Genomic DNA, 24,721 nt, shown 5'->3' on the forward strand with positions numbered 1-24,721 from the left:
TCCTCTCCTCTAGAGCCCTGAGGAAGAATCCATCAGCCCGAGAGCGCCCCCCGCTGGTCATGCTTCAGAAGACCAGGAAGGCTGGGGGAGAGACGTACATGGTGAGAGGAGCAGAGAAACAAGACGCTCGGGGAGAGAGAATGACAAGATGGTTGAAAGGGGAAAAGATAGAAAGAGAGACAGAGAGTGGTGGTTAGGATTAAAAAGAGATTGAAGCAGAAGAAAAGTCAGGAGAGATATTACTGAAGGGAAACAAGACTGTTTCACTTGTGTTTTGTCTGATTTTTTTTTAACTCACTGGCTGAATCAAAACTCTTTTTCCTGCAGATTTTAAACATTTTAGAAAAGTCTGTCTTTGTAAGAGCAGCTGTGTCTGAATCTTTGGTCCACCAGAGGGGGCTGAAACAACCACTGTTACTGGAGAGCTGTTCTTGGAATAGGAATTATTTTCGGTGACTGTTACCAGCTACTGAAAACCTGGTTTAGTATGTGCAGCTGTGCAGATGATGAAACCTGCTCCTACATGTTTGCATTCTTGTTAAAGCTCAAGTTAACAAGGACTGACATCACATTGTTGCCCAGTAAAAATCTGTGGAACCAGAGTTGGATTTTTTTTTTATATCTTTTCACATAAATCAAACGCTGACATAAAGTCTTTCTTTCATCTACAAGTAAGTGTAGGTTGTGTCTTTAGGATCAAATCCTGCTGTTTTTCCTCAACAAAAGCATCTTGGAAACAGCAACATTTCATCTGATATATTTAAGTTTGTTCCAAATACAGTCATCAGCCCTCAAAATCTCCAATCACCCATTACCAGTAACTTTCAATAACAATGCTACTTGAACCAAATTAGCCACATTCCACTCTTACTACTCCTCTATTTGATTTCCTCACACATAATTCTTTTTAAAAATTGATTTAATTCTCTTTATTTTTGCCCCTTTCCATTCTCTGTTGATCAATCTTGCTCTATTTTTCCTTTTTTATATCTGTCTTCTCCGACTCCCTTCCTTCATTCCTACACTGTTGTCTCCATCTTCTCTCTCTGTCTCTCTCTCTGTGTCTCTCAGAGGCCCTGTCCTGAGTTGTGCTCTAAACATCACTCCAGCTCTGTGCTCCTCCCTGACCATCCCACAGTAAGACTATTTTCTATATTTACATTCAAAGCCCTAAATGTGTATTTTATTGTCCCCCTGCAGTTTGACACTGTAGCAGACTGTGTTGAGATCAGCAACGTTATACTTAAAAGCTACACTGTGTACACGGAGGTACGGGACTGTGACGTTGTGTGGGTGCCCCTCTACGCATGTCTGTTTTGTGTGTATGCATGCTTTGTGTGTGTGTGGTAAGATGAATTATTATAACGGTAAGGCATGTTGTGCAGTTTGTCAGTGTGTCCTTAAATACAGTGTTGACTTAGTATGCAACAAATAAAATCATGTGATATATCTAAAGTTTACAGCAGCAACCTTGAAGCCAGAGTTCATACGACTTCATCTGACAATGAAAACGGTGTCATAATGTATCTCAGTCCTGTCCTTTGTTTTATGGCTCAAGCAAAACTGGTATCAAGTGTGTGTCTGCTGTGTTTTTGTTGATTCTTGAGCACATCTTAAAAATAAGATTTTTACTCCACCACTCCTGTGTGAAACAAAGGGCCAATCCTTGCTGAGCACTGCCCCCTGTTGATTGTTGATATTATGGGCTACAATGGGCTATTATGGGATACAATGGGCTTTGACCTTTAAAACAACATTTTTATTTGGTGAAAATGTTTAATGGGTGTTGTTTTTACTTCTGGGTTCTGGGTTGAAGAAACTCTTCTTGGATAAAGTTGCAATTAAAGGAAAAAACATTTTTGCATGTTTTATCCCATGCACCATAGAGACGATTGTGTATATCTTACACTACGACTTAGTAAGGCAGTGTAATGCATAACATAATTCAAATAAAAACTACAGCATGCATTAAAAAACATTTTGCATTAATATAAACTGTAATATGGTATCTTTTGAATCACCATCTGACTTTGAGAATATCTACATTTTAGGGTCTGACAGACACCAAGATAGTCGGCAGCAGCTCACGGTTCAGCCCCATGTCTGTCCTGCGGGTTCCCAGCCAAACAGACCTCGGTCAGGCCTACTCCCAGCATTCCCTGCACCGCAGCGTCAGTCAGCTGATTGACAGGAAGTCACTGATGATGGAGGAAGGAAGCTGGGACAACCCACTGGGACATGATTCTGGATTGGTGAGGACGGATATATGTTTGTTGAATTACTGTAATTTATGTTAGGATTTACTTTAGAGTTAAGTGATTACAGCACTGATAGACCTTAGAAACAGCCCTAACAGGAAGACCAGGACCACCACACATATACTATAGGGTCAAAAGGTCATTTAGGAGGGTCAGAGAAATCATGTGTGGGGGATATTGGCCATAAAGTGAAAGATCCTGTTTTGGAAGCAGGCTGTCCTAAATTGCCTGACATTAGCTGACCTTTGTTGATTAATGCAAACTCAGTGGTTTTCAGTGTCTGTCAAAGACACCAAAAGACAAAGACAGCAATACATATAAACAAAAACAACAAGTGTGTCAAAAGGAATACCTTGAATTATATATCTAAGAAATAAAAACAAGAAACAAAGCTTAGTAAGAAGTATTTTATTATTATCTTGATAACATTGATTTAGCATAATGGCAGCATCGGAAGCAAACTATATTGTGCACACACATAATGTGCGTCATTATCATCATTTGCTGGTAACTTTGTAAAAGAAATTACTTTTTAAGGAGTTGTCATGTCCCTTAACTCAGTAACACTGGTGTCACCTGTGCTTTCCTCTCACTGGGCTTACAGTACATACCGTAACTGTCGCCACCTCTTTAAATATTTAAGACCTCATTTGTGACCTCGTGTGTTTTCTCTTTCAGTACGTGGAGGAAGATGAGTTTGTGGACGCAATCAAGGCCTTAAAATCTGTGAAAAAGGAGCACACCATGTTCACTGACACTCATCTATAAGATCCTTACTGTACGTCTGATCAGGTATCACAGTCGCAACTCAGACATGGTCTCAAACCAGGACAGTAAAACATTCATACCTGGTGTTTGGTGTTAGCTGAGGACAGACAGGTCTTCTAACAGGACTTGAAAGTATTAAAAGTTATCTAAACAATTTACAAAGCTTGAAATGTGATTAAGGAGGTCTTGAAACTGTAAACTGTGATACTGTAAATGAAATATTGTTCACTATGATGAACAGTGATTCCTTATCATCTCATTTTGATTACGTCCAAAATGCACTGTACACTGTACAGTGCAAAGACCTGAGAGGAAGAGGGTAATAATGGTTGTTTTACTGCAACATTCATCTTAAACTATTTTAAAACAGGTGTCGTCTCATTTTACAGAGCTGCATGTGTGACTCCCTGTAGAGACTATTAGTCTTAACTTGAGTAGAGGCAGGGATCCAACATCCATGAGTTCAGTTCAGATATGGACCCTGTCAGCTGTGGTTGTGTAGGCTGTGAGGCGCAGCTGCAGTAAATTGGCTGCATAACTTAAATGTTTCTCTGTGGATTGTAATTATACTGTAAATTATATCTCAAATCCTGCTGTGATTAAGAACCATCTCTGCTTGCCAACTGTTAGTAGTTTAGGTTTTGTTTTTTTGTTTTTTTTTAAAAAGCAGATCAGCTAAAGTAGGTTTGTTTCCTCAAAGACTTGAGTCACCCCCCCGCTTCAACAAGAAGTTGTGCCTAGTATGCTCACACATGATCAGCAGCAGCAGTCCTGTAGTTATAGTACGACACATGGCCTTGGTGTTAGTTTTAAGACAAAAAAATGCCAACTGTTTTTTATTAATGTGTTAAATGTGGCTGGGAATCACAGATGTGCCGTCTGATTGTTGTGATTATGTGATGTAACTTGAAAGCCCAATCTGAGATTTTTTATTATTAATATTATTATTTTTTAAATCATATCAGATGTTGACGTACGGTTTACTGTGATTTAAATTTAAAAGGAACTGGACATGCCTGGGTTTGATTTCATAGTTTAGCTGTCAGTGAAATCCAGACTCAGTGTTGTTTGCCTGTGGCCTGATTTGTTTTATCTGGACAGCAATCAGTTTAAGAATGAAAATAATCTCAGCTATGTCCTGTGTTGGTGTTTTTGCAGGAGTACAACATTGTTTATATTTTGATTCCACAGATTGGGCCTAGATTGGGATAGAAACAGTATTTACTGTGACAAGATGTTGAATTTCTGTATAACGTTGATGGGTTTTTGTGTACAAAATCAAAGCCTACTGTATTGTTATAAAACCTTTTCTTTATTTTTTTTTTACACTGGCAGTATTATTTAAGGTTGTTGTATAAAAAAAAGTCTTATTTATAGATGATCCATTGATTAATGTTTGTGTTTTTCTGAGAAATTATAAATAATGGTCAAGAAAATGTTCTTTTCCACTGGTGTTCTTATATTTTCTTCACTTGAAACTTCAGACATGGTACCTAGACCCTAGTGTTTCCACTACAAACAGTACTCTTTCATGTGGGCGGAGTTGTTGTCACTTGCTGCTCCGTCCAGCACTCACTGTATTTCCTCCTTTATCAGTCTGCACCTCGTTTATTGCCACAGACCGAGGTTGCATGCCGACACTTTCATAACAAAATAAACAGGCTGCAGTGAGAGTCTCTCTCTCTCCATGGGATATTTAGAAATAGCGGGCTTGTTGCATGTAGGCCTTCTCAGACAAACTCAGGGGTTCTGCTGTAAACCACAGGAACAATCCTCTGGAGTGAGGATTGGGATATATGCAGTTCACATAATGCAGTCGAAATTAATATGTTTTTAAACGCTTGAAGATCCACTCATTATTAAAAGTGTATGTCATATAAAAACTAAAATAATGGTCAAAGTTGTCACAGTTAATTTAAGGTGTGCTGATGGATTCACGTTGTCAGCTTATACACTGAGTAACATAACAAGTGAACGTTCCACCTTAAAAGTCGCCGGCAGTTAGCCCAGTGAATTAAGTTGTTTTTTCCTCAGACTGCAGCTGCTGCAAGAGGCAGCAAAATATCCTTTTATTTTCATCGTGAATATACGTAAAACTCTCCATGGTATGAACAGTGGTTACATGAGCCTCAAAACCAGCCACAACTCAGCCCTGAGCAGAGTGACTGTCTGCTATTGACCAATCAACAGACTGCAGTGTTCACAGCTCCACCTTTTAGCACCAGATCTGTGTGCTAGGTACCCCAACAGAGGGGGGACCAAAGATGGGGACGGTACAGAACGGTTCCATTGGTACCATCCATAACTTTTCACAGAACGGAAAAAAAGCGTACTGAACTGAACTGAACTGCTCGGTAGAAACGGGGCCTTAGTTGAAATATTAACACATCGAATAGTTAATCCTGATCCTTTCAGCATGACTGTGTCTCAGTTAAATATTCATATATGGCTGCAGACATTTTAAAATTATCCAAGAATCATTCCTTATCTATCTATTTGTGGCCTGTCTGATGAATTTGAACTTGAATACAAAGTTGCATGATAGCATGGCACAGCATTCCTGTGAAAAACAAATTAAAAGAAGAGCCAAAGACAGCGTGTTGCAGTTTAACATTGTTTTACTCCACAGTGAACAGAGGAGATGTCAGTATTTAAATGCAGGAGCTCAAAATTAAAGACACACAAACGTACCATTCCATGTTTAAGGCATGAAATTCATAATACTGATGCATGAGGACAAACACTCCACTAGTGATACATAATTATTTGTTTATGGTGAGGTTAATATGTGTAAATAATCATTTAAATTTGTAGAACTACAATTATGAAAGCAAAACAGTTTGAACACATAGTTGAATAATTTGCGTGTGTACAGAAGTGAGGAACACACTTGGGGACACAACTGAGATACTTAGCGTAACACACTCCTGTGCCTCAGCCTGGTCATGGTTTATCCAGCTGAGGATGAAATGCTGTTCTTTTTTGCTGACTTAGTATAACACAGATGTGCCATCAGCTGTACAGAGACTTTAGTTACCACACACACAGTCACACACGCCTCCGCCAACACACAGAGGGTCGGTATCTCCGTCAAAACTATGCAGCAGTAATTTAGTTTTGCTCCTGCGTCCCTTAAGGGAACATCAAGGCAAGTCTGAAATTAACAAACTGGCAGTAACAACCGTGCCCTCGCTCAAGGACACCAGTCTGACAAGGGCACTTCTAAAACATTCACAGCCACATTCACAGCTATTGTCAGCCATGGAGGGAGGGAGAGGTTGTGAAAAGAGAGCTCGTGGAGTGATTGTAAGGGACAGTATGGCCCTGAGCTACACACACACACACACACACACACACACGATTTTATTAAACTCATAAATCACGATGACGACAGACGGCGTCTCAGAGAGGAGACTGTCTGAACGGGAAGGTTAGTGAAATGAAAGCGCTGGGGAGACACACACACTCACACACATACATACACACACACACACACACACACACACACCCCTCTGTGATACTCAAGCAAAACAAAAATTGCGCACTTTGGCAGGTTAACCACACAAACCCTGTGCTTAAAATTTATTTCAGCCTGTTTTTTTACTGAGTCTAGCGTTAAAGGTGAAACTGCAAAAAAGTTTAAACTGCTTTAATAAAATCATTAAAGGGACAGTTCACCCTAAAATCAAAATTACATATTTTTCCTCTTACCTGTGGAGCTATTTATAGATCTAGATTGTTTTGGTGTGAGTTGCAGAGTTTTGGAGATATCGACTGTAGAGCTGTCTGCTTCTCTCGCATATAATGGAACTAGATGGCACTCGCCTTGTGGTGCTCAAAGAAAAAAATACATTTAAAAAAACTCAACAGCAATGTCTCTTTCCAGAACTCACAATGTGGTTACTCGACATAATCCACAGACCTTGTTGTGAGCAGTTTAATGTAGGAACTTTTTTTTCTTTTATTGAACCACAACTGGCAACTATATCATGGCACAGAAGGAAGCGTGCATCTACACATGGACGAGAGGCTTTGTTCGTGACAGAGATGTAAACATCAATGGCGTCCTTCTTGGCTGAGCTACAACGTTACCTAGCTCAGTGGTGCTAGGTGAGCTAGCAGTAGATGCACACTTCCTTCTTCTTCGTGATACGGTTGGCAGGCGTAGTTTGGTAAAAAGAAAATAGTTCCTACATGAAACTGCTTACAACTCACACCGAAAAAATCTAGATTGATAAATAGTACTATAGGTAAGAGGAAAATATGTACTGTTGATTTAAAGGGTGAACTGTCCCTTTCACAGTCAATTATATGTTTGTTTTAATTATCTTGTCAAAGATCTTGTCATCTCACACTCTCATACATTCAAACATCTCAGATCCCAAATAATTTTTAATAGTTTCTGTTAGTCTTAATCTGTTTTCTGGAAAACTGGAGTGACTTTAATGGTCTAAAACAGTGTAACTTTGTTCAATACAAAGTGTTAAAACATGCATACTGAATGTAGAAACTAAACAAGGTAAACAGGTGCTACACTTTACAGCTTTGTGATTATACAGATTTGAAATATCTTCTGTAAATAGCTGAAATTTTGCTGTTTCTTCAGACTAACTTTGTCAAAATGGAGAAAACAATACAGCTAAACTGTATCTCATCACTCTTTTTCATTGCATCTCTATCTACTGAGAGAAAGGAAGGAAACATGTCCAGGTTTGAGAGGTTTTAGTGAACACAGTTGTTGAAATTGCATGAACATTGAGGCTCTGAAATGTTCACTGTTAACATTACATCTGATCATGGGTCAGCACTGTGAATAACATTACAACAGAATGCAGCATTTCTAACGTACACAACGTAAAACAAAGATGTACAGGGCAGTTTAAACAAACAGATATGTATTCCTTTTAGCTCGCTAGCATCTGGCTGCAATATAATGTAAACATAGCCAGAGAGGAACCGAGGGACGACAGATAAGGACAGACAGAAGACAAACAGTTATGTGCTGAAATACACTTTAAACTTTATATTTTCATATATATGTATATATAAAATAAACACTAGCAATTTAATGTTAGTCTTAATAGTGCAAGTGCAAATGCAGTTAGGTCCAATAGCACGGTAATATCAATATAAGCATTATATGATTATTAACAATATGTAATGAACAACAGTGTTAAGTATCGACACACCATAACACACATCAATGCATCCACATTAGGATTTTGTTTTGAATATGTATGTCTACTTATCGTACAGGTAATTAGCGTATAAAAATGCACGTCTTTGTACAGGCAGGGGTCGCAGGTCAGTTTAGATTAAGCAGTGACTTAAAGGAGGTTATATAGCTGATGGATTTGGCAAAAACATTTCAGGACATCCTTTCCAGTTCTGTTTAATCTTTTTACTGTCACAATTTTTTGCAGTTGTCCCCACGTGAATTATAAAATAGTACCGTACATCAAGAGCTGGCCTGATTTCTTTAACTTATTCCAAACACACAGCTAATGGATATCTCACAGGGGATCAGATGGGTTCAAGCAGTAAAGGTATGCTAATTAAGGACGCTGCCATTTAACATGAACCTGTCCTTTAAGGCCTTCACAACTAGATGGACTTTCCAGTTTTCATCTTTGTCAATGTTATTTACAATTTACAGTAAGTGTTGATGATTTAAAATGTACTGTGATGCCTATCTTCACGTGACCACTCAGAGAATCTGATCTGGCCCGCTGTAAATCTATCATGAGACAGTTCTAGCCAGAGCCAGAGCGGACAGGTCCGTCACGTGGCTCCACAGTCGTCACAAGCCTTTGGTCAGAATCCTTTTCAATGAAAACAGGCTGATAACTGTCAAACAAGTTAAATAAGGCACTGCGACAGTCATCTGAAACAAAACAAGACACGTTCTGTTGCAACAGGAGTAAAGTGATGTAGTGTACCAGGTCCTTGTATTGAGCTGAGTGTAGTTGTATTGTGATACTGTAAAAAAATATATAAAATAATGATAATTAGTGTGATCTTGCACAGGCACCACTGTGAGAAGAATAGATTGAGTTGACAGGAACACAAACAGTTTTTCCTTTTTGTAGCTGTCTGAACAGTGACATACCAAATAGTTTCTCTGTTTAGACACAGAGGAATGTGTCTGTATATTTGCTTGCTGTCACTGTTTGTCTAAATGTGATCTTTATGATGGATTAAACTCTAAAAGAAATCAAACAAACACAAATAAAACCTAAAACTTGCCTCTAACAGTAAGCTTTCCACATGTGTGCCACTAATTTGTTTTCTTCTTCTGAAAGTTCCTTCCTAAATTGCTGCTGTGTTGGATTAGGCAGCAGACATTTTGGCTCATTATAGCAGAAAAAGCAAAAGTGTAACTGGTCAAATTTAAAACGACCACAGTTCATTTAGTTCAGCTAGTTGCAGGGTTCCAAGGTTTTACTGCATGTAGGAGCTGCAAAATTATTTTACTGCTAGCTAAACATTGGCTTTTTATGTCACTGCTTCAACAACAGAAACTAATGTGTCTCTAGCTGCAGAAAAGTGGATACACATTAGGGTTCAGGTGGGTGCCATGGTTCCAGCTAGGGCGACATATTTCAGGTATGTTTCAGTAAAATTCACTGTGCGACATATTGCACTTATTGTCAGAGAGACGTTATCATGAGTTTTTAAAGGGTCCTGATCCTTTTGATTAATCTGAAATGCTGAAATGATTAGTCAATTTGTTTGGTAAATCTCCCGAAATAACTTTCTCATCTTTTATATTATTGTAAATTGAGTATTTTTGTGATGGGTTATTTCTGATAATCACAGTAATTCTTTGTTTTCTGTTTGTAAGCAGGAGTTTGGGGTAAGCTTGAACAAGTTAGGTCAGGGTCTGGACAAATTCATTCCTGCCAGACTTTAAGTCAATAAAAACACTTTAAATATTTGATAAAAGTACAAACTGTGCATTTGTTAATTCCCTTTTGCTCCATTAGAGGATCCCACAGGATAAAATGCTCCTTGGATAGTGTTTAAAACCCTCAGTCTTTTACTAGCACTGTGCTGTGCATATGTGCTTGTTATTTTGATGAACCTTGATGAGTTTAAGATTCAAGCTACACATTGGTGGCCTTACGATTGCTTGTGCTTCAACCTAACAGGCAGCAACAACAGGCCCTTGATAATACCTGGCCAGATGGACTTCTGTATGTTCCTGTAGTTACTGTACATCAACACATGGAGAGAAACCAATTTCAGTGGTTCTCCAAGCTGGTAAATTGCTGCTATTTGTGCCTGAAAGTGTGAACCTTATCACCCATCATCTGTTACACCAAAAGCAAACTGAGATAGTTGGAGCGCCAGTTGTACCCGGAGGATTTTACAACTTTGATAAAACTTAAAATCCCTTAAAAGATCAAAAACAAAATGTATTCCTGCCTTGGTTGAGATGGCATGCTGTTGGCGTAGGGGTGTTGCAACTGCTTCGTCATGTTAGATAGATTTTGTAGTCAAATGTATGACACCAATGTTTGAGTTTCACTGACTTAAAATGATAGTTCACCCCCAAATCAAGAACATATATTTTCCCCCTTACCTGTAGTACTATGTAGTACTGTGAGTGTCTCCAACACTCGGCAACTCACTCCAAAACAATCCAGACTGATAAACACTACTACAGGTAAGAGGAAAAATATGTATATTTGATTTGGGCGTGAACTGTTCCTTTAAATGAAATAAAAGGTGTATGGTTTAAATTCGAGTTTTTCAGCGTAAAAAGCAAACAGAGTATATTTGACTCGTCCTGAGACACAGACTCATTAAAGCATGTTAGCATCATGTGTTGGAGTTCCTACAGAAGAAGGTCCTTTATCCAGTTACTCCTCAAAGCCACATTCCTCCTCTGCTGTGATATCCAGAACTCATCTCCAAAATGTGCATCTACAAGATGACTCCTCCGACTGGGTACCAAAAGAAAAGGGTGGTGGGCACTCTCCGTCACAGGCTGCTGTCCTGATTGGATGGCTCAGGCGCCAGCTTCCTGTGTCTGGGTGAGGTGGAGGAAGAGAGTTTTGTTGGGGAGGGGGAAGCATTGGAAGATGAGTCGCTGCCACCACCTTCCGATCCAGACGGCACAGAGGCGAGGTGGGGGACTGGGGGAGCCTTCTTCCTCCCCAGAAAGCCTCCGTCTAGTACTCCTCTCTTCCTGACACCTCCCTCCACCTTTGCCCCCTCTCCCCCTGATCCCCCACCTTCTCCCTCCTCTGGCTGTGGGAGCACCTTTCGCCTAACGTCACCTCCGGGAACCGGGCTGTCAGGAGGTTGTCGTAGTGACTCTTGACCGCTTTCTGTCTTCATCCCGGAAACACCAGCGGTCGTCATGGCTCCCATAACTGTGTTCGAGCTTGAGCTGGCTGTTCGGCACGCCCAGAACTCCATAGCTGAGGCTCTCCTCTCGCTGTCATCAGGACCAAAGTCGCAGAGTGAACGGCGGACATCAAGGGTCTGGCTGAGGCCCTGTGTGGACGTTTGACCAGTGCTGTCCAGAATACCTCGACTCAGGCTGAAGTTCTGGAAGTCTCTACAGAAAAATGGACGGATGGAGTCAGGTACAGGTGGATAGATAAATAAATATAATGCAGACAAAGACAACTCAACGTTTTCCAAGCATAATCATAGCATAATCAGATTATTATCACACAGAGAGGATGTGTTTAAAACTGCAGGTGCTAATCGTCCTCACTTGTGGTTCTGGAGAGAGACAGCACTGCATATTTTCCACTTCTCCCTGTTCTTCATTGGCTAAAACTACTAGATCTTTCCAATCAGGTGTGAGTAGAACACAGGAACATAAAAGTGCTGAAGCTCTTCAGGACATGGAGCACCACTATAAAGCCCAGTTCAGACTAGAGATTTGTGACAAGTTGAAAGTTGCGACTACTTGCGATGCACCAGGCTGCGACGTTCTGAAAACCTGCCAGTTCACACTAATGTGACGAGACGAGACAGCGACAACGTCTCCATAGCAAATGATGTGCTTGGCTTGATACCACTAGGTGTCGGTGAAGAAATGTGTTTTGTAATATGGGTGAAGCGACTCTTTAATGTATTTGTACTATGAGACAAACATGATCTCACCTGTAGCTGTGGAAGGACTCAGTTCGTCGAGCACGGGCCAGCAAGGGGCTCTCTCTGTAGGGTCGCACAGCTCCATATGTAGCCTGGCTCTCAGGAATGGGCTCCTGGGCCTGTAACTGCAGACTGACAGAAATACAAGAGACAGGTAAGAGCTTCAGTGGTCGTTGAAAACACCTTCACAACACTTCTCACTGTTATTTACTGTGATGTTGTGATCACAGTATTGAGACAAACAGATCCTTCTTTTGTGTATAAATGTATGTACGCATGTATCTGTAGTGAGATAGGGAAGATGATTAGCAGATTGGTTTCTTATTTTATATGCATGTCCATCTGCCTGTTTGTCTTCATAGGAATACTTCACTCACAAAATAATCATTTGTAAATCAATTACCCCATGTTACCTTGAATTTGAGATGTTTTTTGCAGTGTAGATGTATTGGAGAACCAGTCAGTGTTAAGGTCTCCAACAAAGTATGTCTCTGTCAGTATCTGTGACTACCATTGTGCATATGTACTAAAAATACTGTGTATTAGAGCTGAGTGCTCTGTAGCAACAGCCCGCTAAGGTTAAAGCCACAGCACTTTCACATCTGGTAAACTTAGATATTTTCTTATTTTGACCGGTATATGATCTTGAATGTAAAACAGTAAACCTCCCCCATGCTTATTTCTGTCATGTATGAATATGTCATACCCTTGTATCGCCACCTTAGTGTCTAAAGCAGATGCATCTCAGTGTGTTTCAGACACAGCTGTAATATGTAGAGCATTTCTGAGCAGCAGAGAACTTAGTTCTTGCACCTTATTTTTTAGGCTACAAACATTCAGATGGATGATTCTTACTCCTTTCTTTGGTAGTTTAAAAGACATTTAGTGGCTTATTGCACAGTCTCAATTAAACCCAGTGATACACAGTCCTCCGATGTCCATTAAAACTAGGATGACCCAAACTACAAACTCTCACACAACTTGTGCAGTATAATCCAAGTCTCATTTATGTAGTTGTGTGCTCTGTGTTTCCCGAACATGTTTATTTTCACTAATACCTTACTATTTAAAAAAAACTGCAAAATGCACAATTTAAGAAATGTAATGCGTAAGCAGAGTTCAAATGTATGTGCTTACCCATGAACATTACTTGTATGGGGAAGTGTTTTGAATAGTGAGGTTTTTGCAAAAAAGCATGTGTTTGGGAAGAACTGAGTTGCCGGATTTCACAGAACTGTCACCTCATTACTCTCGGTTTCCATCTTCAGTCTGACATTGCGTCCACTCCGAGTTTCGTGGGGGAGGGGGGATTCAATTTTCCCTAACCAATGAATCCGAATCTAATGTAATGTTAACTCCACTGATGTGTAGCCATGCCAACATACTTATTTTGCCAGGGTTTAAAGAGTGCGGTGGAGCGGAGCCAAGTAAAACAAACTGCAATGTCAGGTGATATTGACAAGACAAATTGTTAGTCCCCCCACAGTGCTCATTGGTTGTTTTTTATTGAAACCAAGAAACTGCCGTTTTGTGTCACAACACCAGATGATTAGTCAACTCTCTGGAGTAGAGGATTCAAAGGTCAGGACCCCGGCAAAGCACTGACCATACGACTGGATAAACTCATCAAGAACTTTCTCTGTTTTTGGATTCTTTGTTTGCAATGGAGGCATGAGAGAGAAACAGTTTTCTATACGGATTCAAGAATTCAACACGCGATGAGTAATTGATACACTAATGGTCATTTTGTGGGTGAAGCATTCCTTTAATGTGGTATGTGAGCACTTTCTAACCTTGAGCAGGACTCTCTGAGGCGTGTGTGGTGCAGCATGGAGGGGGCCGGGCTAATATTTGGTGTAGCGCAGCGGGAGGTGCTCAGGTCACACTGGTCCAACAGCTGCAGCAGCTCCTCCTCTGTAGGCCCACCTACATCTGTGTCAAACACATAAGCAGCTTCAGAACACACATTTACAGTATTTCATCAAAGTAAAACAATAATATTGAATCCTAGAAATAGTCTACTGTATTTCCAGGATTTTGTTTTTTTTGCAGGTGAGTAAAACCAGCCACAGACATGCTTTCTTACATTACTGTTCTTCATCTCTTCTCCCACAAGCACACACAGTTCTGTCTCCCCTCTTTCTCCCCCTATCCATCTCTTTCTGCTCACCCTCTCTCTTCTTCTCCTCTCCTTTGTTGGCGGTGTCCATCGCTGTGGTCAGGTCCCACATTTGGATGCTGCCGTTGCCATGACCAGTGAACAGATAGCGCCGAGGTCGCGACCCCATCCGGCTCGAACCCTCGCACTCCCGCACCATGAAGGAAGAGATGGTGGTCCCATCCACTGACTGCACTTCACAGATCCTGACACAAACACAAACGTAAACAGGTAGCATGAGGCAAAGGTCAAACAGAAATACTAAACGCCTACAGATAAGTTGACGGACAGTGGGAAAGAAAGAAACTTGGTGAGATGAAGCACAGTCCCAGTTTATAACAATATAAGATAGATAAAAATCAGGAGCAAAGTTGAAAGAGAGACAGATGGAGAATATCAAACCTCTTTCCAGTAGATGAGAGCCTCACAAACAGTTTATTGGTGATGGGGATCACCTTCTGTATGAACACCTGCTGATCATCTCTCTCTCCAAATGGACCTGAGGGCAGGAGACACAATCAGTCTCTCCCAGAGAACAAAAATGAAGCCAAAATATCCCGGATACAGCTGCTGCCATCTTGCGCTGGTGATGTCATTTGGAGCCAGAGTCTGTGCAGTAGCAGTCACCGCAGTATTAAGTTCCTGCCCACACATTTGTTTTACCAGTGTTCATTGATCGCAAGCACACCGACTGACACACATAGCTGTCAATTATGTTGTCAGACCCCTTTTTATAGCATCAAATAACTAAAACTAACACTTGAAGATACATCAGCGTGATAATAACCACCCAAAATGACAGAATAATGAAAACTCCTTGTAGCTACTTTAAAGCAATAATCAATTTACAGTTAAAGCCTGTTGGCAGTTTCAGACATGTCGGCAGTATTTAGTGTGTGTCAAGGCTGTCACAGCTGGTGACACACTTTTTCATATCTGCACAGAGAGTATCTGCTATCTACTGAATTTGAATGCAAAGATAAAATCCATTTGTTACTACCAATGTCAAACCCAATCTTTTGCCGGGATAGTATCAGATGATCCCTCTCTTCCTCCATTTACTGTAGATGCATCTATCTTTCCCTCATATTGATCAATCTTCCCTTCTTATATTCTTATATTTCCTCTATACTTCTCTTACTTAATCTCTCACCAATATCGTTCCCAGAGCCATAGCTGCCGTGGCTCTCCGTCTCCTCCAGGGACAGTATTTTGAAGGAGGCCAGAGGGGTGGAGCCTGGCTGGGTGGAGATCATCCCTCTGAACCGGGTCACCGTCCATGTCCGAACATGGTTGTTGTCTGCACACACTGACACACACAGAAAAACGACACAAGATGACAATCACAGGTATACAGAGGGGTGTGTAACAAAGAGAGACTGATGTGTCACTCCTCTATTACCCCCTCCAGTTCCCTCTATCAGCAGAGAAACTGTCTTATCCTCCAACCTGCTACACCTTCCTCACCTGACACCAGATGTTTCTCAGACAGCATGATCTTTGTCACTGGGCTCCTGTGCACAGTGAACGTCTGGAAGAGCTGGGGGCCCGATCCCACCGTCTCTGGGTGCTGCACAATCACTCTCACTGCACCGCTGCTCGTCCCATAAGCTATCTCTATCCAGTTCCCACTCACACCTGAGAGAGCAGGGAGACGGAGGGGGAGGACAGAAAGACACAACACAAATACACACACAACATTTTTAATGTCAGGTCAACAACTGTGATTTATGTTATACCCAAAACTGTCCCTTTATGTATTGCCTATTCCTCGCCTAAACTGTTTTCATAGACATATTATATTGCACTGTATGGCTTTAATATGAGAATTTATGGACAGCAAGTGGGCGTCATACTGTTTCCTGTACTGTAAAAACAGAGGCTGAAAATACTGAGACCAAAATAGGCAGTGCTGATGAAATATGAAGCAAGATTCTGTTACTGCGTTGCCTATTTCTCAGCTTAAAAGCTTTTAGAAACGTATTTTAGTGTACTGCTTGGCAGTAATACAAGACCATTTGTTACCAGCTGGCTGCTTTATTGTTTCCTGTGTTGAAACGACCAAACGCACATTTTATAACCCATCAGTCGCCGTGTTTATTGGTCTAGTGCGGCACAGTGCATTCTGGTAGTTATAGGTTTTCTACCTCTTGAGCAAAAGCAAATACCACAGCTACTTTTCTTTGATTTATCTGGTCACGTAGCACCAATTTTAAAAGTATTTGTATCTTTCGACTGAACAGACAGCCGAGTTTTATGTTTTTAAGAAAGACTTGTGTACTGACTGGTTTTAGGTGTGAGGTAGACGGACAGCGCAGTGATGGCATCATTTGAAGGGTCATGATAAAGCTCCGTCACTAGAAGATCATTATCCTTCATCCTCAGTGGAAACTTCTGCATGTCTGAAAAGAAGAAGACGACGAAATGTTAATGTGTTGAGGTTTGAGAGGAATTTATAAAATCTAGATCCAGTATCCAGTCCCTGTGTTGACTCAGAATCATTTAAATAAAAATTACTTTTCTTTAAAAAAATCATCAAGGCGCTCTTAGAAGCATTTTCTAAACATCACACAAAGTCACTTCAATTAAATTCACAAACATCCAATAAACTGAGTGGCAGGTGATAGGAAACTGTGTGTGTAAATGTGTGTACCAATGTAGTAGATGGACCCATTGTTGCAGCCCAGTAGCAGGAAGGATCCTGCTGTGTCACAACTGGTAATAGGAACCACATCTTGAACCTTGAACACACACACAAAAAGAATAACTCACAATCAGGTGTTGCAGCCTTTGCACACAAGTCTATATTTTTTGTATGCACCGTTTTAATCTGTCATCCGATAAAAAAAGTTACACACAGATACTGTGCACACCGAGTCTGATGCTTTTTATTGTTATATGTGTTGCAAAAATTTGCAATGCAAGACAAAATGCTGTCACTCTGTTGTTCTCCTGTTCTCCCTTGCTTCTCTCCAACCCTTGCACCTCCCTGACTGTTGCCACTCTCTGCCTGTGTCTTGAATTTTGCACCGCAGCTACACTGTCACTGCCACACAGTCTCTCTCTCTGTCTGTCTGGTCCTCATCCTCCTCATCAACATCCACCTGAGTATTACTATCTGACCATAATACTAACTGACAATTCATCACTTATGTGCAACATCAGTGTATACTATATCTATACTCCCTCATGCAGTAATGTGAATTCAGTCATTCAGCCTTTCTATTTATGTTTTGTTTTCAACTGTTTACTTATTATATGCTTTGTAATTCTTTTGCACTATCCCATCTAGTCGTGGGACTAGTAAAACATTATCTTATCTTGAAAGAAGGCTATTGTGAGTTATGAAATGATACTGTGTGCACCATCTCTCTACATCTCTTTTACACAAACACACACACACACACACACATACAGGCCCTCCTACCTGCCAGTGCTGCGTGACTGCATTCCACACCCCAACCTTCCCTGTGTGGCTCGTAGCCACCAGCTGGTTCCCGATGAAGAAGAGGTCATCCACAGGTACACCGAGACTGAACACACCTGAGGTGGCGGGGAGAGGAGGGAGTTAGATAACATTTTTCAAAGTCCAGTCAGGTCAGTTTAACTTTGATCAAACACACAGACACAAGCAGATACAGTAACTCTCTATTTACCAATCTCATTTCCACTGCCTCCATCTTGGATGCTCCAGAGGATGATGTTGCTCTCAGAGGCGGCAGCCACCATCTTGTCCTTGTCTCCATGAGGGCCGCCTACCACCTTTGCGTTTAGTGCGATGCGTTCAATGGTCCAGTCAAGGTAGGGAGAGGAAAACACCTGCTGCCATCCAGAAGATTCCTTTATCCTGATCACACACACAGACAAGCATTTACCTCTGCTTTTAATCTTACTCAGAAGGTCAGCAACAATACAGTGTTTTGTGCTTTATATAACAAGGACAGTTATGAATTCATAAGTGTGTTTTGAAAAAGCTGGATGTGCATGGGATAAAAAAGATCTGATATAGACTTTAATGATTGAAATTTATTTTTCATACACTTGTTCACAATCAGTTCCACTTAGAATTTTTTCCATTTTTACCTCACTTGTTTTTAGGCAGCTTTTATTACCACCTTTATTACACGTTGAAATTTTCACAATGCATAACAAGGCTGTTGGAAAAAAGGGTTTATTTTTTTCTTAATTATTAAACCGAAGAACAGTTTGCTCTCAACTTATCTGCTTGAATTAACAAAAACAATAAGTGGAGCCAAAGATGACAACTACTTTACTGGCACAGTGAGTAATGTGAGACACAACAGATAATGACTCCATCTTCCCATCATAAATTATTTATCCTCCCCTTTTGAACTATAGAGTGGATGAGGAATGTTTGAACCGACCATGTTGTGGCAGTTTTACCTGTAGCAGATGACAAAGTGAGCATAAGCTGCTACAATCCAGTTGTGGTGACCTGCTATAATCAGCACCTTCCTGGGGTCGACCACAGGACCTGCACATACACACACACAAAATACACATTAACATAGCACTTATGTAGCCTGATGATCCAACTGAATTTCCCTTTTGTTTTAACATCATTATTCATCATTTGTCATCATCTGAATCGCTGAGTAAAATGTGACTCAAAGGTGTAGAAGCAGGCAGGGATCAGTGTATTTACTTTACCATCATTACATGATATAAAACAGCCATCCCAAATCTTTCTGCATCAGTCCAGAGCACATACGCTCTTTGTTCATTGCAGCTAACTATATTCTCTGATGTCATCCTCAACAGAGAGCGGGCCGATGAGAAACTAGGCTACCTCAGTCAGCGCAGTAAAAGGATGTGTCAGGTCACATTAGCTCCAACATTAATGCACACTCACAGAAACACACGCACATGTGGACGAGCATAAACAGGACATGTACTCTCTTACTGTCACACACATACAGATGTGACTAACATATGAACATGCAGAAACATAGATAAGGTAGCACAAAAGCAGTATAGATGTGGCAGACACACTGTGAATGCTGGGCAGTGTAGCAGGGTTACTGTCAAATTATAATTCATTGCTACATCTGCTACTCTTATAAACTCTCACCCAGTTTGTGGTTGTCGTCTGTTCCAGGTGCGGCAGTGAGGGATGGGTGAGGAGGGGGACCGACACGGGTGAAGCCCTCTGCTCCACTCGGACCCGGTCGCTCATCAGAGGAGGAGCCAGAGGCTGATGAAGCAGGGCTTGACTTGCGGGCAGGGATGGCTGTCAAGGAAAGATACACTGACAATTATAAACAGGAATGTGTGCGGATTTGTATTTTTATAATAAAACCAGGTTGTTTCCTTCCTGTAACTGTTTTTGGAACATTGGTTGAACTGAATTTTCAGTTCATTTTCTTTCTCAGTTTCATGCCTTTACCTGGGGGCGGCAGGTAACCATGGAAGAGAACACTACCACACGACGAGCGGTCTAGTTCCTCACACAGCAGCAGGCGCCGTACTGCACAAATGCACATACACACACAGGTACAGACATGAGCACACACACAAAAACTGAAATGAGCCCATAATGACCAGAGTAACAGGATAGATATTTTTCAAGACTGACTACTTATTTAATTACTATAAAACATTAGAGTGTCTAGAGGTATCAGACACTTAAATTTAATGTTTTTTAAAAACCTTTTCATGTTCATTTTTTTTAAATAAATTTAAGACCGATCACCTTTTATATTCAAACACTGCTGGTAAGTATCAAGGTAAGTATCTTGTGCAGAGGTAGGTTTAAAGTAGTAATATAGTTATTAGAGTGAGTTAGGTTTAACTACACTTTTCAAACAGATACATGCAAGTATGTAGTAAAAAGACAGTATTAGATTCAGTGGTAGGTTCAAAGATTTATAACATCAGTAATGTGGACTTTCACGCAAAGAGATTCTTGTTTTGACAAAAATAAATTAAAATATGGATAAATAAAATTAGATGAAATGTTTGTGTCATTTAAAACCTCACAGATATTAAAATTTAATTTAAGACTATTAAAGCATAATATTTATAAGACTTTAAGACATTTTGCGACTCTTTACGGACCTGCAGACACCCTGGTAATGGGTGATTATAATTACTGATGGTCTATTATATGGGTATTATAATAAATCCTCCTTTCACTCTACTGATTTTAGACCTTAAACTCTATTTCCTCATTTTGTTTTTAACTTTGACAAAATGATTGTTTTTATTGTTAAGTTATAACGTTCATTAATGATTAGATCCTGTTTTTGCATTGAAGCCCACTGCTGTATTTTAAATTGTATGTTACTACATCGCTTTGTATCGTGTGTTGCTGTGCACATTATGATCTAAAGCAGGTGATCAGTTCTCACAAAGGTAACTTTCCCATTCAAGTGCAGACAATGCAGGGAAGTTACAAACACCGAAACAGGAAGTAAAACAGCATTAGTGTACATGCAGATAACAGTAATAAGGTTTTGGCCTTGGTCATGTTGTATTTGAAGCCAAGACAACATTAGAACAACATTTCTCAGGTCACTTTCACTATGGCTGCCCACACTGTACCCTAACAGCCAACAGGCATGTAACACCTGGTGATGTCGTAGACATGTAGTGACTGCTCTTTACAAACTTGATATAAGGCAATTGCATTATGAGGCTTCCATAATATTTATTTGTACCACTATTTGTGCACAGAACAAGGCTGCTACTTCCATTTCCTCCAAAACTCTGTCAAGCAACTCACCTAAAGGAGTTATCCCGTAAAACTCTGCTTCATGCCGCAGGACGCTGATGTTGACACCCCTGCAGGGAGAGAACAAGCAGAGGTATTCAGTAAGACTCTGGTTACAATTCAACATAATGTCTTCTTAATATAAACACTCAGGGATATTTTCTGAATGGTGTCATGACTCCTTCCTTACCGCAGGTCCAATTCTTTGGTTCGGAGGAAATTCAAAATTGGTGCGAAAGCTGTGGGGTCTCTGTCAATGAATATCTAGAAGTGGAGGAACAAATATTATAATAGGAATGCAGGGTTTAATCAACCACTTAAAGACAAGTAATTGTTTTCAAATCACCATGGGCTTTTTTAAAAACTAATTTCTAATACTTGAAGTCACTAAAAAATAATTGGAATATGAAGCTGTTATTTAAAATGATCATTAGCTGTAGCCCTGCACTGAACAGCACACTGTCTAACAACTGGAGAGTGGATGAAATTGAATGATGAAACACTGCCTGTAAGGTGCAGACCACAGACTTTGTCTATTATTGTCTCAAATGATATGATATGTCTTCTTGATCTTGCACATATAATCTTACAAATGTCAGGTCCTGTCTGTTGGAAGCTTTTGGAGAATTTTCAGATGCCAGCAGATATCATTTTTAAATAAGAAGCAAAAAACGCTATACTCACAGCTCCAGTTTCATCCCGAAGAGTGGATATCCTTCCACTCAGCAAACTGGAAAAGACACACACACACACACACACACACACACACACACACACACACACACACATACAGTGCTCCACTTAACCAAAGACTTCTCAATTTCCCCTCACTAGCTGTGTTACCACTACCTGAACTAAACACACATACAGTTTGCACGATGACTCTTACCTGTTGAACTACAGATTACTGCTGCATCAGCATGTGTGTGTGTGTGTGTGTGTGTGTGTGAGAAGAATGACTTTATACTGACTGCACACTGCAGACAGCTGGGGACAGAGAGACTGACAGACAGGCAGGCAGGCAGACAGGTGCACTGGCAGACAGTCTGACAGGCATTCAACACTACTTGGTCAGCTGTTGTCACACTGTGAGCTCAGCCCAGTGTTTGAGTTTGTTCTGACTTTGGTATTTGCCCAGCCCCGATCAGCTGTTCCTCTTTAACAGTGGGTTACACTCACATTTAAATAACTCTCTAGATACATGTGAAAACATTCACATAAGCCCAAACAAATATACTTACTCCAAACATTGCAATAACAGTTTCCAAACCCCCTAGAAATCTTAAAGCAAGGGATGACTGTCAGTGTTCACATTGAATACTGGATGAATACACTTGCCTCACTTAATAAAAGTAATTTATCTGACTTGATATTCCTTCTCCTAATCATAGCCCTCAGTATGCATAATCCCCTGACATCCTCCATCACCAGAATGGTAGACGTATGACGCAAAACAGAGACAAGACAATGAACGTCACTACTTAACATTAATTATGTAATACACATGTTGTTTTACGGGGTTGCAAGAGCACTACAGCACGCTCACTGAGTCTTTGACCTCTTTCTGGGAGAATTCCTAAACGCTGTAGCAACAGTCCTAGTACAGTCTCATTAGCCTAATTTCAGGGGGCGTCTAGACAAATTAAATTTATTGCATTTGAGTACGGTCAGGTTTAAACCTGCCTTGAAATATGTGCAGTGCGTGTTATAACGTTACTGTGGTTATGCAGACACATTCAGTCATACACAGCCAAATGTTCCTCGTAATGCAAACTCTCTAACAGTACATTGAAGCTGGCAATATTTCCAATGATTCTCAAGTTGCACAAACAGTACACATCTATTCTATGCAGAGAGTCCAAATGCTGACAACAGTAAACCAACCTTGAGAAGAAAGAGTCAGGGATCCACATCAGAGTCTGTCTGGAGGTGCTGAACCTGAAGTATAAAGACACAATAGTGTGTTTATTACAAACACTTTGTGAAAATGTAGGGTCATTCATGGGCATGACAATGGTAGATGGTAGAGGCATGCTGTTAATGCTGCTTGCTGAGGAAATTCATCAAGAAACCCTAGAGTGTGTGTGTGTGTGTGTGTGTGTGTGTGTGTGTGTGTGTGTGTGTGTGAGACAGAGATAAGAAGAAGAGTAGTTACTAACAAAGTAAACAACCCTGAGTGGTGTATCTAACTTACTTCAGCAACATCATACACGTCTGTAGCCATAGCTCAAATGTCCCCTATGATAACCATCATGTCGCAGGCTGTCCTGTTGACGAAGCTTACCTCGTCCCCCCGACGTTCAACTGGATGATTTCTCCCATCCCAGGCGTTAAGTTGTTACCGTTCGTAGCCATGATGACCGAGCCAACGGGTCGCTGTACTCACTGTTCCGTTACAAGTGTTCCTGTCACCACAGCTAGCTTGCTAACGCTCCTCTCCTCAGCTCAGCCAATGTCCCGACTCCCCAGCCTCACAACCTCTCCCTCGTCCCACCTTCCATAAAATACCCGTTATACGCGACCTATACGGGCAACGTCGGTGTCGTTTGGCCTCCGCATAGTGGGCGAAGAGAGACAGGGGCCCTTTTTATCCAAAAGGCGGCCACACAAGAATCCCTTTATTTTCCAGCGGGCTTGCTTGCATCACTGCCCTGCGTGTAAATCGTGGATAACATCTTGCGCAGAATATTAGAAACGTGAAACAGCTGTACAAAGACTGTGCAGGCGAGGCGAGAGTGTTCACCGCCGATCACTTCCGGCTTCGCTTTAACGTCGTAGGAGTTGTTAAAACGAGATGTTTAAAATCTAAATATTGAGACTGGTATAGTAAGTTTATAGCAAGTGTATTGTCAAAGCTTGGTTACAGAGGGATTTATTGACGTATTTTATCACTAATATTTAAACACTATCTAGAATTAGCCTACGTAGCTTTTGCACTAGCTATTCCGGACATTTAATTAGGGCTAAACGAACTAATCAAACATATTCAACTTTATTTATTTTATGTGAGACAACGGGATGTACTAAAACGTTAGCGAAAGGGGGTTTAGTGTGATTGAGTATGAAGCAATGAGTGATAAAACTAAAATGGCTACAACATTTTTTATAAAACAGAGATGAATCCTGGATCGGTATTCGCTTTAAAATATTCAATAAATGCAGTGGGATAGATTTTCTGTTAAGATTTGATTTATTATATTGCAAATCTACGCTTAAAACTGTCTAAATTATTTAATGAGTAATGTTAGGTCTTCTGGTCAACAGCCAACAGGATTTTCCATTAAATTGTGGATTATTAAAGAAAATAAGATCTGTGTTGAACAAATGTTTATGATATTTACATGTTTTTTTCAGCATGATAATCTTTACAAGGGATGACGACTTTTTAAAATATTTTTTAAGTATTAATACAATTGTCAGAAGTAAAAAGCTAACCTGAACGAACTACACCACCGTCGCATGACCTAACGTCACCAGTACAATGAGGCTGTAAAGACGTGTTCGGCATGATGACGTTTTGTAGTTTCGTTAAGCAACTTTTTAGCAACTGCGTTTTTTAAGACACATAAACACTCAATGACGCATTTATGTCGTAGAACAATACGTGAAAATATCCCAAGCTTGTGTTGACCACAGGCATCTATACAAAAGCTCATTTAACATCAACTAACATGCTTTAGAGAGGGA

The 24,721-nt window shown here is 40.5% G+C and overlaps 2 protein-coding genes across 4 annotated transcripts in view; one reads left to right on the forward strand and one right to left on the reverse strand.

Moving 5' to 3' along the window:
- Positions 1–4,416, forward strand: part of ush2a (Usher syndrome 2A (autosomal recessive, mild)) — a 256,530-nt gene extending 252,114 nt beyond the window's left edge. Inside the window, exons 92-95 of the mRNA XM_050054481.1 lie at positions 14–101; positions 1,072–1,137; positions 2,052–2,252; positions 2,937–4,416. Coding sequence (XP_049910438.1) covers positions 14–101; positions 1,072–1,137; positions 2,052–2,252; positions 2,937–3,026 — 445 coding nt within the window. The 3' untranslated portion in view covers positions 3,027–4,416. The remainder of the gene's footprint in view (positions 1–13; positions 102–1,071; positions 1,138–2,051; positions 2,253–2,936) is intronic.
- Positions 4,417–7,733: 3,317 nt separating this feature from the next.
- On the reverse strand, positions 7,734–23,706 carry kctd3 (potassium channel tetramerization domain containing 3). 3 transcript variants are annotated; one of them, XM_050054517.1, is made up of 19 exons: positions 23,319–23,706; positions 22,919–22,972; positions 21,719–21,764; positions 21,225–21,298; positions 21,047–21,105; positions 19,709–19,789; positions 19,394–19,552; positions 18,706–18,796; positions 17,958–18,148; positions 17,729–17,844; positions 16,955–17,042; positions 16,587–16,703; positions 15,769–15,939; positions 15,455–15,610; positions 14,704–14,800; positions 14,314–14,507; positions 13,937–14,075; positions 12,153–12,275; positions 7,734–11,595 (listed from the first exon to the last, which is right to left on the reverse strand). In XM_050054517.1, exons 1-19 carry the CDS (start codon positions 23,387–23,389, stop codon positions 11,013–11,015), a joined length of 2,610 nt encoding a protein of 869 aa, XP_049910474.1. In that variant the 5' UTR covers positions 23,390–23,706; the 3' UTR covers positions 7,734–11,012. The 3 variants fall into 3 exon arrangements, with proteins under 3 accessions (XP_049910474.1, XP_049910465.1, XP_049910485.1); XM_050054508.1 differs by having other exon boundaries at positions 15,443–15,610; XM_050054528.1 differs by having other exon boundaries at positions 15,443–15,610; positions 23,229–23,336.
- Positions 23,707–24,721: the final 1,015 nt, after the last annotated feature.

This window comes from Epinephelus moara, chromosome 1 (genome assembly GCF_006386435.1).
Source record: "Epinephelus moara isolate mb chromosome 1, YSFRI_EMoa_1.0, whole genome shotgun sequence".
NCBI classification, from domain to species: Eukaryota; Metazoa; Chordata; class Actinopteri; order Perciformes; family Serranidae; genus Epinephelus; species Epinephelus moara.